This window comes from Pelobates fuscus, chromosome 2 (assembly GCF_036172605.1).
Source record: "Pelobates fuscus isolate aPelFus1 chromosome 2, aPelFus1.pri, whole genome shotgun sequence".
Taxonomy (NCBI): Eukaryota; Metazoa; Chordata; class Amphibia; order Anura; family Pelobatidae; genus Pelobates; species Pelobates fuscus.
Genome location: NC_086318.1, coordinates 349,195,830 through 349,215,286, shown reverse-complemented (window position 1 = coordinate 349,215,286; position 19,457 = coordinate 349,195,830). Strand labels below are relative to the sequence as shown.

General features: G+C 36.0%; 1 protein-coding gene across 5 annotated transcripts in view; it reads left to right on the top strand.

The window, feature by feature from the left end:
- Window positions 1-19,457, top strand: part of ADGRG6 (adhesion G protein-coupled receptor G6) — a 166,460-nt gene that overhangs the window by 132,677 nt on the left and 14,326 nt on the right. For all 5 annotated transcript variants that reach the window (XM_063443614.1, XM_063443613.1, XM_063443611.1 and 2 more), the window contains 9 exons: window positions 1,465-1,596; window positions 2,474-2,519; window positions 4,628-4,737; window positions 7,100-7,227; window positions 8,283-8,551; window positions 11,058-11,163; window positions 13,221-13,504; window positions 14,298-14,399; window positions 17,048-17,203. In XM_063443614.1, coding sequence (XP_063299684.1) covers window positions 1,465-1,596; window positions 2,474-2,519; window positions 4,628-4,737; window positions 7,100-7,227; window positions 8,283-8,551; window positions 11,058-11,163; window positions 13,221-13,504; window positions 14,298-14,399; window positions 17,048-17,203 — 1,333 coding nt within the window. The remainder of the gene's footprint in view (window positions 1-1,464; window positions 1,597-2,473; window positions 2,520-4,627; window positions 4,738-7,099; window positions 7,228-8,282; window positions 8,552-11,057; window positions 11,164-13,220; window positions 13,505-14,297; window positions 14,400-17,047; window positions 17,204-19,457) is intronic.

Below are 19,457 nucleotides of genomic sequence, written 5' to 3'. Positions count from 1 at the left end.
CTACAGCTTGTGATATCGTTAGGATGATTAGCTGGAGGAAGTGCAAGGAATTTATCTGTTTTGATTCGCTCACACTTTCTATGTGTATTTTATTAAAGGAAGTAAAACATATGCTGACCAAAACACACTCTCGGTGCTCCTAAATTATAAACAGGACATTGAATTTTTAAAGTAGCAAGTGTTTTCTACATTAAAACTCCCATTTGACAGTTAGAATGAGAACAACACATGTATGAATTTGAGCTGTGAGAAACTGTTAAAAAGGAGTAACACAAGTTACAAGTCACCAACGCCCAAAAGCAGATTTGTAATGGAGGGTTATGCCTAATGCGGTTCTCCACTTCTGATTGAATTTCTTTTTTTAACTATTATGAATTTGTTGTGCCCTAGCTCCGTTCCTGGTAGGTGGGCAAACCCTTTTAGCAATTGTTTGTCATCTTACCAGGGTTCCCACAAGGCTCAGAAGTAATCTGGTGGTCACGTGACATGCTTTTGGCTTCTGCAGAGCTGCAGTACCCCAAAGCTGCGGTCGTTACCATGAGTTGGCTACGAGCGTCAGTTGACCGCTGGCAGCCAATGACTGACATTCTGTGTAATTAAATTTGTACAGAATTGACATTAGCAGCTGATGACACCTCAATGATGCTGCTTCACGTGGAGTTACACATTACTGAATGGAATACTTACAGAAATTAAAAATACACTTACAAATGTGTACAAAATCACATTTTTGCAGATTGTTAGGCTTCACTCAAGTGGGAATTTAAGGTAAATTCCACATTTTAGGCTAAAGTAACTGAACTGATTCAGATATTTTTCACAGTTTGGCTATTTTGACCTTAAATTTGAAATTCACTTTTAATTTACTTTAAATTCATAGTTTAGTGAATAGCCATGAGACATTCTTGCCATGTAGGATGAATGAAAGTGCTGAGAATGGTTTTAGTTCATACTATTTAATATACCTAATTCTTCATATTGGTTCTATAGAAATAAAATGTGGATTAAATCACAAACTTTTCAACATGTTACTCTATATATTTATGTAATGATTAATTATGGTGACATTATGCATATTTAAAGGAACACTAAAGTGTTAGGAATACAAACATGTATTTCTAACACAATGGTGCTGGGCTGGCTGCTCTTTGGTGACAGCCTCCTTCCCCCACCTCTGTGCAGTAAAAGGTATTTCAACTCACTTTTTTTCCACTTACGTGCCGGTCTGGCTGCTACTGGCCCTACCTCTATGGCTGAGATTATCAGTCTTGATGATCTCAACAAATCCAATGCTTTCCTGCAGGAAAGCATTGAGAGGCTATTGCTCATGTGCGGCAAAACACTATGTAGCGCCAGTCAGCATTTCCTCTGTGTGTGTTTATAGAGACCATTAAAGAAAAAGGACATTGTTACATAAAAGGCTTATACTGTATTTAAAACATTCTATATTATTGTTATATACAGGACCCACAACTAAGTAGTTCAGCTGCAGAACAGAAACTTGGTAGCTACATTGTAGCATGCAGCATTGGAAATCTTTCTATTAACAATCTCACAGATCCAGTTAAGATTACCGTAAAACACACAACACCACTGGTAAGTAAATATATCTAAAGTATATAATGACCTTATTTTATGTATTATTTGTCTTTTAAAAACGAACATGCAATGAATGGTGGGTAAGATTTTTATTTTTTTTTACTTGTTTTGTTATTTGGTTTTTCAACAGCACTTAATGCAAATGGAAGCATGTAGAAAAGATTATTTGCCAACTATTACAATAATATAATTTTTTTTTCCAATTTGATAACAATCTTCGACAGACTGTTACCCCACTGCAATTAAGTACATGTGATTACGCATAAATTGCCTATTAAATTATATTATTACATAGTTATATGTTTAAACCTCAGGCTGTTTGACAGCTATTTATATCATGGGTTCTAAAAATCTTTGCTCACGCAAGACAGTTTTTATTCATTGATTTTTTTTAAACATGGGGATAGCTTTCAATCATAAATCCGCTCCCCTCGATTCCCACCTATATAACTCGACTGTTTCAATATTTTATTTTTAATATATCATTCCAAACCATACAAATTTTATGTGTTATAAATATATTTTATGTGCAAATTATGGTTTGCCATACTACAGCTGGACTATTCCTAAGAACTGGCTTACACAAAGCCGAGCACTGTATGGTATGTTCCAATCCAAAATAACATTCAATGTTTTTTTTAATAGGCCTATCCTCACAAAAAAACTATTTCCATCTGTGTTCTTGGCAGATCAGTGCTAAGACCTACCTCAGTCAGTTATGGTGATTGAATTAACCATATTTAAATCATAATGCAGGGACCTTCAAGATAATTGATTTAGGAATTCTCAACATAAAACATAAAACCATTCAGTTTTGGTGTATGCTTTTGAAACTCTTTATATTTCAACCATCATTTATTTGTGGTTCCTTTAGAACACATCTCAACCGACATGTGTCTTCTGGGATATCAATAAGAACTGTAAGTATATTGACAAGTATTGTTAAATTACTGATTGGCCATTGTAATCTCTATTCTATTTTGTTTTCAAGTTATATGTTGTATCACCCGTACGGCCAACTCACGCTTGCAGGACTTCTCGCAGGCGGCTCCCTTCCTATGGAATAGCCTTCCTACCGCCATCAGACTCTCCCCTAGTCTTGCATCTTTTAAGAAGTGCCTTAAAACCCATCTCTTTAGGAAAGCTTATGGCCTCCCAGAGTAACCTCTACCTTACATATCTGTCTCTTGCTCTCTCCTAAAGGGCAGCACTCTACTCTCTCCTCCAGCTCTGCTTCACTCCCACCTTATTTAATTGCTATTTCCTGCCCTAATGTGTTTTATACCCCACCTCCTATAAACTGTAAGCTCGTTTGAGCAGGGTCCTTTCCAACATATCATTCCTGTAAGTTTTCTTGTAATTGTCCTATTTATAGTTAAATCCCCCCCTCTCATAATATTGTAAAGTGCTGCAGAATCCGTTGGTGCTATATAAATGGCAATAATAATAACAATAATCCTGATTTAGTTATCAATTAACCTTTTTTAGGAAACAAACTAACAAATGTAATAGAACAAATAAGTAATAAAAGATTAATCAATAAGAAGAAGCAATTCTTTAAATAATTAGGCATATACACTGAACAAAATTATAAATGCAACACTTGTTTTTGCCCCAATTTTTCATGAGCTGAACTCAAAGATCTAAGACTTTTAGTATGTACACAAAAGGCCTATTTCTCTCAAACATTGTTCACAAATCTGACTAAATCTGTGTTAGTGAGCACTTCTCCTTTACCGAGATAATCCATCCACCTCACAGGTGTGGCATATCAAGATATTTGAGAGAAATAGGCCTTTTGTGTACATAGAAAACGTCTTAGATCTTTGAGTTCAGCTCATGAAAAACGGGGGCAAAAACAAAAGTGCTGCGTTTATAATTTTGTCCAGTGTAGTTTGGGTATGTTGCTTTCTCTGTTAATCACGTTGCATTATGTTATGCTGCATTGCAACTGCAATCAACATCTCATCTAAAATGTTAGGCTCCTATATTGATGGCAATAAAGACTTTATCATAATTGGAGCGTGTCTGGAGGAGGATTCATGCATTGGTGAAAAGATGTAGTGGTAGAGTGGCTAGGCTAAAAGCAGCATGTACCAGGTAATGCAACAAAGCTATAGACTAGATGGCATAATGATCCATTCAAAACCATCTTGGAAATTGGAAGTGCCACAGAATCACCATAACAAACTCTTTACCCAGAGCCATATTGGACACAAACTCCATTCTTCTGGGAATGCACAAAAATGCGTCATCGTTTATTTTTCAAGTAACGTGGCACATGGCTGCTTGCTTTATTTAAAATAAAAAATATAGTAAATGGTGCAGTGGCCTATGTGGAAATAATGGGCTTGTGTTAGGTCAAATAATTAATGATCCCTTATGTATTTTGTGCTGTAGCAGCTCAACTACAATAGCCTGACACAGCAAATCTTTGTATACTTATGAAAAATAAATACACATGAAAACAACTAGATGATCACTTCCACTTTAGCCAAGTCAAAGCAGAACCGCAGTGCTTTAGACAAGGAGTAAACAACCTTAGGCACTCCAGATGTAATGGACTACATGTTCCATAATGGTCTTACAGTCATATTTTCGGCAAAGCATCAGGGGAGATGTAATCCACAACATCTGGAGTGCCGACTGTTGCCCACCCCTGCTTTAGACACTGTGAGAGTCCTTGTTTTTGTCAAACCATGGCCTTAAGATTATTTGCACCAGAACCACTTCTATGCTTTACAGTAGTTGGAAGGAGTTACTTAGAGCCTCCTATCAACCAATACATATCCTATTTTATCTTTAGTCTAATTTTGCAATATCCCCCTATTTACAGACAGCTTTTTTAAGCTCACACACAGGGTCCTCCATTTTTTTTGCATTTATTTTTTTTTTTGTATTGAATTCTGCATATATTCCCTAAATTGTACAGCACTTGGACAATGTTAATGCTACACACTACTTTGTTTGGCAATATTGTATTTTATTTTCTGTTAATGGTTGTTAATTTTCTGCTTTGTTCTTGCAGTAGGAAATGGTGGCTGGAGTGACAAGGGCTGTATGGTATTAACAAATGAATCCAATGCTAATGAGACAGTTTGTCTATGTAATCATCTCACGCATTTTGGTATACTGATGGTAAGTCCCAAATTAATATGAATACGTACACTGCAGACCCATGAGAACGGCGTATCTTTGTGTATTTTAATGTATGCTCAAATCAATAGTGATGGACGATAATCACTTAATAAATCCGTTGATCAATCTTCAAGATTTATACATGTATCCATAAAACCAATAATGTATTTGTTCGAAATAGTTAAGATATGGGTACTCTCAATAAGGCATTACTCGAGAGAGCTATCACCAGCTCTCACATTGTTTTTTTTCATAAAGTTATATTCTTACCAAATGTCCACTAATCACCCATATTTAGGAGTGAATTCTGTTTTGTTGTTGTTGCTGTTTTTTTCTCCATTACTTAATTTGGGCTGTACCCGACTAATGGAAACTTTGGGGTTTTAATCAATAGAACTCCTTAGCAAGTTCTCAGATTCATATGTTCCTTTGATTTCTATTATTTTAGCAATAAATAATAAACTATATGCTTCTGAACCTTCCACCACTCACAATATCCTGCTCATCTCCAGGATATAATGCAGATAGCCCAAACAGATAAAGCTTGCCTGTATTGTGCATCCATGACAATATAATGTAATGCGTATGACTGGTAAAAATGTAAAAGCATCCACGTGTTTCTAATGGGAATGGGTATGGGGTCATTAGGGAACTATTTTACACTTAACTCTGAATTTGGGTTCCTCTGCCATTGTATATATTTTTATTTAATAATTTGTTTCAAGGTAGTCTCTAGTTCATATATGTGACTTTTAGGAAATGATAAAAGATATTTTAATATTTGATAAACAGTGCAGAACTAAAGTCATTAGTGTTTTACATGTAGCAGTTATTAATATGGCTTAGCTGATTTAGCCCTTTGAGTTTACAAGGCTATGTAATGCAAATTTTACTGGATATTAAATCTGTTAAATTGTGCAAGTGGAAATCTAAAAAGATTATGAGCCAGAAAAGTAAACAAGTCACTGCTATTAGATAAAGGATAATACACTGTACAGAGCTGTCCCAGAATTATATATAGTCTATCGTTAATTTCTTTCTTCTTTCTTCTGTTGTAACAATGCAATGTTTTGTGGACCCAGGACATACTTGAAAACAAGAGAAATCTCAATGTATCCATCCTGGTAAAATATTTTATAAATACATAAATCACAGATTGGATAGTGATATTTATTGGTTATCCCTCATATGTTACATTATCCCTTCAAGGATAGAGGAAGATGTCTAAGTTCTGAACCACATATTCATATTATTATTGTTTTTAAACGACAGAAATGCTTTTTTAAACTATCCTTTATATATATAAAACATGAAGTGTGAATAGAATGTTAAAAAACACATTTTTTGGTTCTAAAAACGTTTTACACATCTACTGCAACAAAATAAAACACTTTTAAAATAGATCTACATATCAGTCCAGACTGTTAAATGTCTCATATGTTTAGGATCTAAATTAATTTTAGGTAGTTAACCTAACCCTATAACGCCCACCAAATGCTATACCCACCCTACCCCTAACCCAACACTTACACTAACGCTAACCATATACCTGCCCTAACCTTACCTCTAACCTCTATCCTACACTATCTACATTAATACATTCATGTAGTGTGGATGGACTTTCCTTACTGCCATTACCAAAATTTTTTACTTTTGTTTAAAAAACAAACAAAACAAAACAAAAAAAACTTTAACAATTCCTTATTAAGACGGGATTTTATCAAGGTCGCCGAGTCACCGGAAGTTTATTATTTGTGTCAGAACAGTAATAGATTAAAGCTGTGGAGCAATAGTCCAATTTTTGTATTAATGCCTATGAAAGCAAAACGTAGATTTTTTCTAATCATGACTTGTTATTGAAACAATGTGTCTGACAATTTGCCTGACAAATATTCATATCTTCCATTACTAAATGCAGACCAGTCCTGAATTGCATTAAGCTATTCTGGCTCAATGTGTGACACAACTGCTCTTTCTTAATAAAGTGATATTGGTGCATAGATCTTACTACTGCACTGTCACAATTGACAACTGTCACTTCCAAGAAACAGCACTGCTTATTGACCTGTTGCAATGTCTATGTCTCTAGTTGCTGTCATTCAGACAGCCACTAGGGGCATTATACTAAAAGGAATTCAATCATTAAGTCTATTTTACATCCAGTGCCAGCATGCACTATTTTCATTATTACATATGTAAAACAAGGTCAGTTTCTACAGTATGTACCTTATGAATAGTTAGTTATATTTATATCATATAGAAAGCATTGTGTTGCCGTGCACAGATCAGACATTTACAAAGAAAAACTTATGAGTGATATACCAAAGCATTTTACTAAAGCACAACACTTTTTATTTTGTAGGACCTTCAAAGAAATGGGAACTATCTTGATAGTAGAGACACAAAAATCCTTACCTTTATAACATACATTGGCTGTGGAATATCGGCAATTTGTACAGCTGCAACTCTGTTAACATATATTGCATTTGAGTAAGTATGATACGTTACTATAATGTTTTAAAGCGCTTTTATTTGGTTACCATCAGTTGGAAACATCTGTCTGGTGATGCCGCTTATTAATAGTGCACATCTTTGATTTCCGTAGGGTAGGGTAAAAAGGAACCCTCATCCCTCTGCAATTTAGTTCCCAGCAATGCTGATATAAATATAGTAGATATTGGGGCATCATATGGAAGCCCAGAGAGGCCATGTATTTTTTTTTTTTTATAATTTTCTGACTTCTTACCTCTTGAATACAACTTGTTTTCTCACGATAGCAATTTGTAATCGTGCACGTTGTTATCTAGAAAAAACAAGCGGTTTCCTCAAGATAACGGTCAGAAACAATTTAAACGTACATGGCCTCCGTAGCATCATATGTTTATGGTACTGGTTTTAGTGAGCCTGTCTATTAATTTTATTCAGCCTGTAATATTTTGGACATCATTGCAGAAAACATTGAGTGGATCCCCTTAGTGTTGGTAACCTGCGTAGCGTAGAAACAATGAAGAGTTACTGTTACAGAGTTAACAAAATTCATGGTAAAATCAGAATTAAAACCAGATCATACATAGTTTAAAAACGAGTTGGAGAAGCATCTATTAACCTTTCAAAAGCAATGATTGGATTCTATATCTTGATAATGTCAGAGAACAGCAGGGTAGTGATACTTGTATACGTACAATATTCAAGGTTCTAGAGTGTCAAAGCTCTTCTCAGTCTATTTGAATAAAATTACTATAATAGACTGAATATTTGTTTCTATCAAAAATGCTGCAACTAAAGTAATAAAAGGGGACAATATAGTAAGAATATAAAAAAAGCTGCAAGCCACTCGTCATGGGGAATCTCATTCTCTTTAGAAAATACGCTTTGACTAGAGGTCACACCTGGGGCTTTCATAGAGAGAACGTTTCTGGGTACGCCCATTCTTCTTTAGTGTCAGTTGCCTATTATGTACCTATAGTTTTTTTGCTACCTAGAATAAAGAAGTCCTATATTTTGAAATACATATATTTATATATTTTTTATTTATTTTATTTCAGGAAAATAAGGCGCGATTACCCTTCGAAAATCTTAATGAACTTGAGCACTGCCTTGCTTTTCCTCAACCTTTTCTTCCTTCTGGATGGCTGGCTGGCTTCGTTTGATATTAATGGACTGTGCATTGCAGTTGCTGCCTTGCTACATTTCTTTCTTCTGTCGACATTCACGTGGATGGGGTTGGAGGCAGTCCACATGTATATTGCACTTGTCAAGGTTTTCAACACATACATCAGGAGATACATTCTGAAATTCTGCATAATTGGTTGGGGTGAGTTGTTATAGAAATCTACAGGTTTTTACATATATAGATACATTTTATTGATTATAGTGGGTTTGCAAAATGATACATTTTCTTCCTATCCAATTCACATAAAATTAGACTGGAAATCCTAGCAAATTTAACAGAGAAATGCCATTTTGAGTCAGTTATTTTGAAATTTGGGACAGTGTACATTTAAAAATACATTTGAAAATGTAGAAAAACAAAGCTTTTCTTTTTTTCATGTTTTTTCTTTTTAATTTTCTGGTTAGTATCCGCTGTCTTTTGTAACTGTTTATTTTGGATTTATTCCATATAGGTGGTCTCAATAACTTGCACCCTTAAAAAAGTGATTTTTGAAAAATATAAGGTGTAAGATTCATTTTAAACATGGGATGGCAAAATTTTTTGCAGGGTTTTTTTCATTCGTAATTTGCAGAAAGATTATAGAGAATTATTAACATTTGGTGCTTATTTACATGGTGTGCCTGGTACTCATACTTTATAACGGGCCAGAAAAATGGGCATCTGTAGGTGACAAGCTAAATATCTTATGTACTTTCTCATCAGATAAGACAGGGGTAGGCAACCTTTTAGCAGCACTGTGCCGATATAGGATTGTGATGTCCCGTAGCGTGCCGATCCTATTTTTGTAAATTGAGGTGTGTATGCTGCCGTATTCTGCTTGTTATTTTTACTGTAATTGCTTTGTATCGTGGTATTTGTGCATATGTGAGCTATTATATTGTATATGTTCATTAGCAGTTTATGGTATCGTGTATGATACATATGAATGTGGGCTGTGTATGAGGGCTGCTTGTGGAATTGTGTGTTGATGGATATGTCACATTGTGTGTTTAGTAGTGTCTGGGGGCTGTTTGGGGTATTGCGTGTGAGAGGCTGCATGTGGGGTTGTGTGCATGTGTGTGGATTGTTTGTGGTGTTGCGTTTGTGGGGATTGTGTGTATGTTTGTGTGTGGGCTGTTCTGCATTTCTGTGTATATCTAGCAGTGTGGGTGACTTCCCTGGGTTCCAGTGGGGACCAGGCTGGCCAGGTACAGGTCAAGGACAGGAGCTGCAACACCAGCTGCGGGCTGCTCTACTACAGTGTGGATTCCCATTCACAAGTGCTGGGAGGAAGTGATCTCAGATGTGCTGTGAAGTGATCTCTATGTGCTGCCATGCATAAATTGAGGATTGTCCTTCACCACCTCTTCGTATTAGCAGATATCTGAAGTTTTACTGGGACTCCTGATAGGCCAGAGCGTGTTTGGTTCTAGCAGCCTCGAGTGCTGTGCAAAGACACCTCGAGTGCCGTGCATGGCACTAGTGCCGTAGGTTGCCTACCCCTGAGATAAGATATGCTTACAGTATAATGGGTTTATCATCCTGTCTATCCAATGTAATAATAATTATAATCTCCAATGCATAGATAGGCAGACTGACAGACAAATGTTTTGTCTACTTTTACTCATTTATTGATATACAGTTGCAATAAAAAGTATGTGAACCCTTTGGAATGATATGGATTTCTGCACAAATTGTCATAAAATGTGATCTGATCATCATCTAAGTCACAACAATAGACAATCACACAGTCTGCTTAAACTAATAACACACAAAGAATGAAATGTTGCCATGTTTTTATTGAACACACCATGTAAACATTCACAGTGCAGGTGGAAAAAGTATGTGAACCCTTGGATTTAATAACTGGTTGAACCTCCTTTGGCAGCAATAACTTCAACCAAACATTTCCTGTAGTTGCAGATCAGACGTGCACAACGGTCAGGAGTAATTCTTAACCATTCCTCTTTACAGAACTGTTTCAGTTCAGCAATATTCTTGGGATGTCTGGTGTGAATCGCTTTCTTGAGGTCATGCCACAGCATCTCAATCGGGTTGAGGTCAGGACTCTGACTGGGCCACTTCAGAAGGCGTATTTTCTTCTGTTTAAGCCATTCTGTTGTTGATTTACTTCTATGCATTGTCCTGTTGCAAAACCCATCTTCTGTTGAGCTTCAGCTGGTAGACAGATGGCCTTAAGTTCTCCTGCAAAATGGTGTGTTCAATAAAAACATGGCAACATTTCATTCTTTGTGTGTTATTAGTTTAAGCAGACTGTGATTGTCTATTGTTGTGACTTAGATGATGATCAGATCACATTTTATGACCAATTTGTGCAGAAATCCATATCATTCCAAAGGGTTCACTTACTTTTTCTTGCAACTGTAGATTGATATAGTTCTCTGTTCTTATCAAACATCCCTTACTACTTCAGTTGGGGACATTTGCTAACACAAGGCAGTATCAGTGCAACAACCAAATTCATGCGTGTCTTTCCATTGTGTATAAAATTCAGTACATGGTCATTTTCTTTTCTTCTGTTTAGAATTAATGTAAATGTATCAGATATGGTTCTTATTTTTGCTGTATTTAAAAATCACACGGCCGTTCTTATACTAGATACTAGCTTACTTTGAAAGTTCTCTTTAAATTGATTTATCTATTATAGGTGTACCTGCTGTAGTGGTGTCTATTGTTCTTATCAGTACACACAGCAATAGTGCATACGGAAGTGCAACTTATGGGCAAGATGATTCATATGAAGGTGACACTTTGTGAGTAATGCAACCTTGTTTTTTTTTATTCTAATAATATATAATCTATATTATGTTTATTGTGCATTAAAATATGTAGAATACAATCAATTTGTATGTATCTTACCTTTAATGTATAGTATTACAAGTTTACATTGCTTATAATTTCAGTTTATACAGTAAAATAAAAAGTTATGGAAAGCATTGGTAAACTTTAAACCCACACACATACCCATACACATGACATGTTGCAACCTGTGCATTTAACTTCATAAATGTTTTATAAATATTCAGTTTCACAGAAAACACACAGTTTGTCTAATACATTATATGTGTCAAAAACAAATCCCATTCTGCTTGAGTTTAAAAAAAAAAAAAAAAAAAAAAAGAACAAACAAACTGCTAGTTTTTTGGGGTTTTCAACTTCCTTACAATGACCCAACAATGAAAAACATGTCCGTGTGTGGGCATAATGTTCCCATTAGTAAGTATAGTTCACCAAGTATTTAAAGGGCAGCTACAGTGCTCAAAACTACTGTTGCTCATTTTAAGAGCATGCAATTCCATCTCCATATTGTGCTGGCAGATTTGCTAGCAAATGTTTAGATTGGTAGAAAAACCTATTTAAAGATATATTCCCCCCTCCCCCGTCAATACATTTCTCCCCTCTTCCTCCCCCTAACCCCCTGCAATCAATTCTTCCGCATGGACTTAATGCTGAAAAATCAATTGATAAAGGAGAGCAGGAGAGACCACTCACAGGCAGTATAGATTAACACAGTGAGGGAGTTTAAGCATGCGTGGGATAGACATAAGGCTATCCTAGACTTAAGATAAGGCCAGGGACTAATTAAAAGTATTTCAAAATATTGGGCAGACTAGATGGGCCGAATGGTTCTTATCTGCCATCACATTCTATGTTTCTATGTTTCTATTCCCTTAACACTGTTGCAGCCTGAAAAAGTATTCTTTAGCCTGAAGCCTTGATTTAATAAGTTTTCAAATGATTTAATAAGAGAAACAAAATTAAGCCAATATTTTTTTTTCTGGTGAAAACCAGCACCAACACAAATACCCAGGTAAATGGTAAATTAATCTTGATAGGTCAGATTTGTTTTTGCTTTACCATACAATGCGAAATGAAAGTATGTGTACACATGTGTTGGGAAGAAATGGGCTATAAAAGCTGAGCTAATTGCAATTAGAAAAAAACATGTTTCATAATCAAGTATGCATTGGGATTGTGTATTGCTGGCTCAACTAAACGAATTGCTGAAAGTTACTTATTTGGAATAAAGAACAAAAAAATGATATGCCTCCACATTTGAAGTCAGTCCTGAATTGCTAGGTCAATTGATAAATCTGAGTAAAACTGCTGAGTATTTTTACAATGCAAAGTGTGTTTTTCCCTGACTTTTAAACGTCTTTATTTCTGTGAATTGATTTAAAATAGCTGCTAAAATATGATGGCTCATTAAACGCTGTAAAGTGTTGAACCTTGTATTTGAGGGACTGTTACTTCTTATTCAATAACTTTTTTTTTAATAATAATAATTACTTTCACTAAAAAGGCCACCAGAATGTACACATAATCTTTTCATGCAATAAGTGCACCAAGCATTGTAGGATGTTTTTGCACCCTGTAAAACAAACCCTTAGCCATGAAACTATAGATGGCAAGGTGAACCCTACTGAGATGTAGACGGCCATAATGGAGCTCTGGTAGACAAATTAGCTTCTGAAAGCCAGCATTGGAAAAGGGGGCAAACGTTATTAATAAAACTATTTAATTTCTTCACAATTTGTAGATGCAGTTTACAAACAATTAGTACTTTTATATAATCAAGAACATATTCACAGAAACAAAGTTTTATTTAAGGAAACACATTATTCCTTACTTTTGTTACTTATCTATGTACTTCCTAAAGAATTGTTTAAAAAATGTTCTTGTGTTCCAATGTTGAATTCCTTTGTTTCTAAATGTGTACATTATACGTCAATAAAAATGTCAAACTAAATAACTAAATGGTGCCTGCTGTGAAGAATTTAGTAACAATGGTACATTCTCTTTTTTTCAGCTGTTGGATAACAAACAACACTGTTTTCTATGTGACCTGTGTTGCCTACTTTGTGATTATGTTCTTGATGAATGTCGCAATGTTCATCGTTGTGATGGTTCAGATCTGCGGACGAAATGGGAAGAGGACCAATCGCAGCATACGAGAAGAGGTTCTAAGAAACTTGCGCAGTGTCCTCAGTCTCACTTTCCTATTGGGAATGACTTGGGGTTTTGCCTTTTTTGCCTGGGGTGCAGTGACTCGTGCATTTATGTACCTCTTTACTATTTTCAACTCCCTACAAGGTAAATTATTTGAAATAGTTAACAATAGTTCACTCTTTTATTTCAGTGCAAAGATTGGGAACGTGGAACTTTCTATTTTATGTATAACATGACGGAACATTTCAGTCACAATTCCCTTTTAGTTCTAAAGCAGTCCCATGTAGACTTTATATTCAACCAGACAAAGTTTGTTGAATTCTAAAAAAACAGATCAAAGATATTTACTCAATAAACTCAATAATTGTAGGGCCTAAAAGAGAAAGTTGAGTGTCACTTGAGTACAACTTGAGTAGGTACATTTTCCTATTAATGCTTGTGGAACTTTATGTTTTCGTATTTAGACAAACAACTTCCCTGTTAGCACTAAAGGGGATATTATGCGTTTACAGTAGTTTTAGGATTTTTTAAAAAATGTAGTGGATCAACTAAAAATATGAACAGATTTCTTAATATAAATGGCAACATTTAAAATAAATCAGATAATGATTGCAATTCTGCATGGTCCCTCTTTGCTCGAAAGGAACATTCCGCTTCTCCTTCTGGAGAAAACCAGATGAGTCAGATGTGAAGAGGGCATCTACCAGCTCAAATTGCATCATAATGTGGAACTAGGACCCTCATGGCACAAAAACTGCTACAGCAGTCTGTAGTGGTTATATTGCACTAAGTGTTCCTTTAAAAACTGTGTCATTTCATAAGCATCTTGAAATAATAAACCCATGATTAAAAAAAAAAAAAAAAAAAAAAACATGAGAAATTATGATTACGGTATATTCACAGTTTTGGACACTAATTCTGTCTGTCTGTCTTGCAGGCTTATTTATATTTGTTTTCCACTGTGCATTGAAAGAAAATGTTCAAAAACAATGGAGGCGTCATCTCTGCTGCGGAAAACTCAGGCTGCCTGATAATTCAGGTAATTTACAATCTGCAATTTGAAGAGCTTAGAAATTTTTGTTAAAGTTATTTTCTATAACTACAGACTATGGCAAAGCGTGGACCATGGGCAGAACCATAGGAACCACTGAGATAGCTTAAGCTGCTCTATCAGGTGTACAGTTTAATAAAATTGTTGTGAAATCTGGATACATGTCATTTAACTTTTTTAATACAGATAGGGAGGGTAACATTTTATTTGTCCTTTTTTTAGTGCAACCGAGGAAATAAGGGGCTTACTCCAGCCATAGAGAAATAAAGTCTGCTGTAACTCTAAATGAATAAATGAATGTAGACTTTCTTAAAGGACCACTCTAGGCACCCAGACCACTTCAGCTTAATGAAGTGGTCTGGGTGCCAGGTCCAGCTAGCTTTTACCCTTTTTTTTTATAAACATAGCAGTTCCAGAGAAACTGTTATGTTTATACTGAGGGTTAAGCCAGCCTCCAGAGCCTCTAGTGGCTGTCTCATTGACAGCCGCTAGAGGCGCTTGCGTGCTTCTCACTGTGAAAATCACAGTGAGAGCACGCAAGCGTCCATAGGAAAGCATTATGAATGCTTTCCTATGCGACGGGCTGAATGCGAGCGCGGCTACTGCCGCGCATGCGCATTCAGCCGATGACGTCGCGAGGAAGAAGAAGGGGGAGGAGGAAAACTCCCCGCCCGGCGCTGGAGAAAGAGGTAAGTTTAACCCCTTCCTCCCCCCAGAGCCCGGCGGGAGTGGGTCCCTGAGGGTGGGGGCACCCTCAGGGCACTCTAGTGCCAGGAAAACGAGTATGTTTTCCTGGCACTAGAGTGGTCCTTTAAGAATAAGGAGCTAAAGTATTCTGATAGGGCTCGCTACCTTGTCAGAAATATCTCCATTAATCTCCTTATACTTTACTGCACAAGTCTAGAACTGTATGCCTTTTTATTTGTTATTCTATGTATTCACTAGGGAAGAAAATTGCATTTTTTAATGACGACTGTAAACTATAAATAAAATGTTTCAGACATTCAGATACCAACATTTATATGCAGGAGTATCTCATTCACTTTCAGGCAGTTTTAAATTCAGTTTACACTATAGTAATTTGCATAGTCTTTCATGCCAGTCATGCCAGTTGGCACCTGCTTGATTTCTTCTCCAGCACTTATTATTAAATTAATTCCATGGTAGTCATGCCTGAATTATATATGCACAAGCAGACAGTTATTGATTTGTATAAGGCCTTAGATCAGGGTCTCTCATTTCCTCTCTAATGAACGTCCCTTCTTCACAGCAAAAGGGGGATCACTAGAGGTTATCATAGAGCTGAGGTCTCTGGGAAATAGAAATTTCTCAGCTTCTCCCTCTCTTCCGAATGTAAGCAAGTGTCGAGGGTAAAGGTTCTATGGTTTAGTTGTTTTTCTGGTTGCTGTAAAAATGAAGTTATTTCATAAAAATCATTCCACCATCATATTCATCACAAAAAACAATAATACAAAAAAAGAAAATAATTTGGATGTTTGTAAATCTAATGCATTCTTACACTTGAAGGCTGATAGCTATGTTATTTTATCATCAGTTTTAATATTCATCAAAATTGCTTGCTATAATGAGTTCGTTGTTAGTTTATGTGTAAAAGGACACTGTGCTACATTTTATTCAGCCTTTGATAAAGTGTTTAGACACACAAAACATGCCAGGCTGCTAGTGCCCATGCTATTTTAGCTGTTATTTTGATTTTTTTGGTGTGTTTTTGACTGTATGCATGATATTTTTAATGTGATGAAAATAAGCATCTTATTTTTTTAAACCTTTGCAGTGCTGAGCTCTTAGTACCCGGATATATCATTAGTAAGCATACACCTGGGGATATCAGTTCAAGTTGTCCAAGTGTCCAAAGTTCCTTTTTAATGGTGTTTATCACTATGGAATAACTGTTAAAGGGATACTGTACTGCCAGGAATACAAAGTTGTATTCCTGGCACTACCAATCCCTCTCCTTCCCATCCGCCCCTCCTACCCAGTAAATAAAGGGTTAAAAACTCTTTATTTACTTACCTGATCCCAGCACTGATGTCCCTTGGCGCTGGGTTAAAGCTCCGCTCCCTCCTACATGCCGCAATGAGTGGGGTCTAATCTGGATGCGCGGCAAATGTATTGTTATGGGAAAAAAATCTGACGCTGGAGGTCCTCATGCAGAAAAAGTCTGTTTGGATTCCGTAAGTGCCCCTGACAGCCACTGAGGGCAGACTTAGTGCTGCAATGTAAACTTTGCAGTTCTGTGGAACTGCAATGTTTAACATTGCAGCACTAAGTGCAAAAGGGACACATTACCCAGACCACTTTAACCCCTTAAGGACACATGACGTGTGTGACATGTCATGATTCCCTTTTATTCCAGAAGTTTGGTCCTTAAGGGGTTAATTAGCTGAAGTGGTCTGGGTGCCTACAGTGTCCCTTTAATAAGCACATAACAGTTCATTGGTCCAAACCGTATACAAATAAATACAAAATGTTTAGCATATACAATTGATACAATTCTGTCTTTATGGAAATACAGTCCTAAAATAAAAGTCATGTTTTCGAGGTCTTGGCAATGCTTTCAAATAATAACTTGTTATCTGTTGTGTTCTGCAATTAATAATGACTTTGTTTTTCAGACTGGAGCAAAACAGCAACTAACAATACTAAAAAGGTCAGCTCAGATAATCTTGGGAAATCCCTTTCCTCCAGCTCGATCGGCTCAAACTCCACTTATTGGACATCTAAATCCAAATCCAGCAGTAACCCTTTCTTTAAGAGAAACAGCAGCACAGGTAAATAATGTATTTTCTTTAATCACTTAGTGCCATTTGAAGTTAAACAAATGTTTCCCTTTTTAAATCACAACATTATTAACACATACAGGGGCACACAAACGGTGCACATCCTTCACAAATATACTTATGTTACTGTAGAATTGTTATATGTATTTATGAATACAAAGTGGCATGAAATGTAGGTAGGCTATATTTCTAAGTAACATAACATTTTTATCACTTTCTGTAAAACGTGGTTTAATGTACCTGTTGTCATGGAAGCCAAATAAATATTTTTCAGACCTGGGGAACGAATGTCCTAATGCTTGGAAAGCAAGAGAAATTAGCAATATATTTTCTAGAAAGCAAACTAATAAAACATGCCTTATAGTGCCTTAAAGACAGGGGGCCATGCATTTTCTGCATGCAGTAATTATTTTGCTTTGAATTATTCCAAGTAATCATATGTTGTTAAGTTGATATATTCTGTTATAAACCTTAACAACCTTACCTAAATCTCATTGTTTAAAAAATTCCATGCTTACGTTGAGTCCATTACCTTTTAGCACCAGCAAGGCTCTGTGGAGTTTTTGTTAGTAAATATGCAGAGTGACCAAGATGTTAGTTTCTCTCTAAAATTCTGAACATCAGTAATCCCTGATGTGTTAAACAAACATGCTATGAATATGAGGGTTGTATGCCAAGATTGAGGTAAAGTGGAAATTGAATTTATACAATTTAAGCCAACATAACTAAGTTGTAAAAATATCTGATTTGAGATACTTTTTGACCTTTGAAATCTGAGTTTCGGTTCACCACAATTTGCTGTTCAGTTAATATGTTGTTCCATTACTGATATTTTGTTGTTATTCTCCTCATTGGTCCTTTCAGAGTTAAATACACATTTAATCATCTTATTGTGTGTAATAAATGTTGTGGTAAATGTTTCTATTTTATGCTGCTTCTACAATTGACCAGACATTCATGTTTATGGTATATATAGATAATGGCTTCTAAGAGCATTCCTTAAGCAGAGATGGAGACTTCCAGGTAATGTTCAATTAAGGTTTGTCGAATGCATGATCTTTCAGGCAATGGGTTGGGTGCTCTTGCATGGTCATGCCAATGAAACAAGAAATGATGCTCATCAGACATTTCCAATAAGAAAACTCTATTCATCCTGTTCTTCACTTTTGGGCTGTGGTTCTCCTTGCTATCGGGTGATAATGGTTTTGCACCTGCTTTTCCTGCTGTACTGCATCAAAACAAGCTTTTTTTCCTCCAAAACATAACTTCACCAGTTTATTGCTGCTATATATATTCATTATGTGATAGCAAGAAGACTGAGCACCATCTCACAGCAACCATATAACAGAAATTCTGTGCACCATATATTTCATCATGTATAGAAAACATTCAAAATAACCAATGGTTCTGAAAAATGTTGCATGCAAGTAGCTCTTTGCATTTCCGTTATGTATAAAACATACGTATTAAACCTGTGCTGTATTTAAAACAACCACAAATGTAAAAGTGTATGTGAGTTACACAAAAGTGCATAATTGTAACATTCTAATGGTACTTTCCATCTATGCCATAGTTAGATTTACAATGTTAAGGCTGTGGAAAGAAAACCTGGTATTATCTAAATACAGGGTGGGCCATAATTCAGAGAAGGATGTGACAGGTAAATAACTTATTTGTTAGTAGTTAAATTGTTTGTTGTCAGTACATATTAGAACGAAATCTTGGGAGATTCATCATGGGTAATTTCATGAAGGAATAACGAGCAAAAATTGTGGATTTTTATTTTTAAAAGGGCAGGTCCACTATATTGATGCAAAGAGCTTACCTCCGTCCCCTTAATGAAATAAATTTACCCTCAGTGACTATGATTTGGAAACTAATGCAACAAAGCCCCCTTTTTATTTAAATGGCTTCATCAGTAAGCAAAACTATCATTTCTGGGGTATAGAAAATCCATGGATCCCCCCTACGAAATGAGCCATCTGGTGCCGACTTTGTGGGGGGGCGGGCAAGGGGAGTTCAATTAAAAGATTTCAACTTCTGTACCTGGTCAACTAATTCTCCGTACTTTAAGCATTCATTGTATGTAATATCATTGACTGATTGAACCCTACTCTGAATTGTGGCCCACCCTGTATATAGATAACATTGATAACCAGTATTCATCACAAGATTGCATAAGAGAACACACGCATAGCTCCCAGAGATAGGAAGAAAAAAGCTGATTATTAAAATGTTAATTACA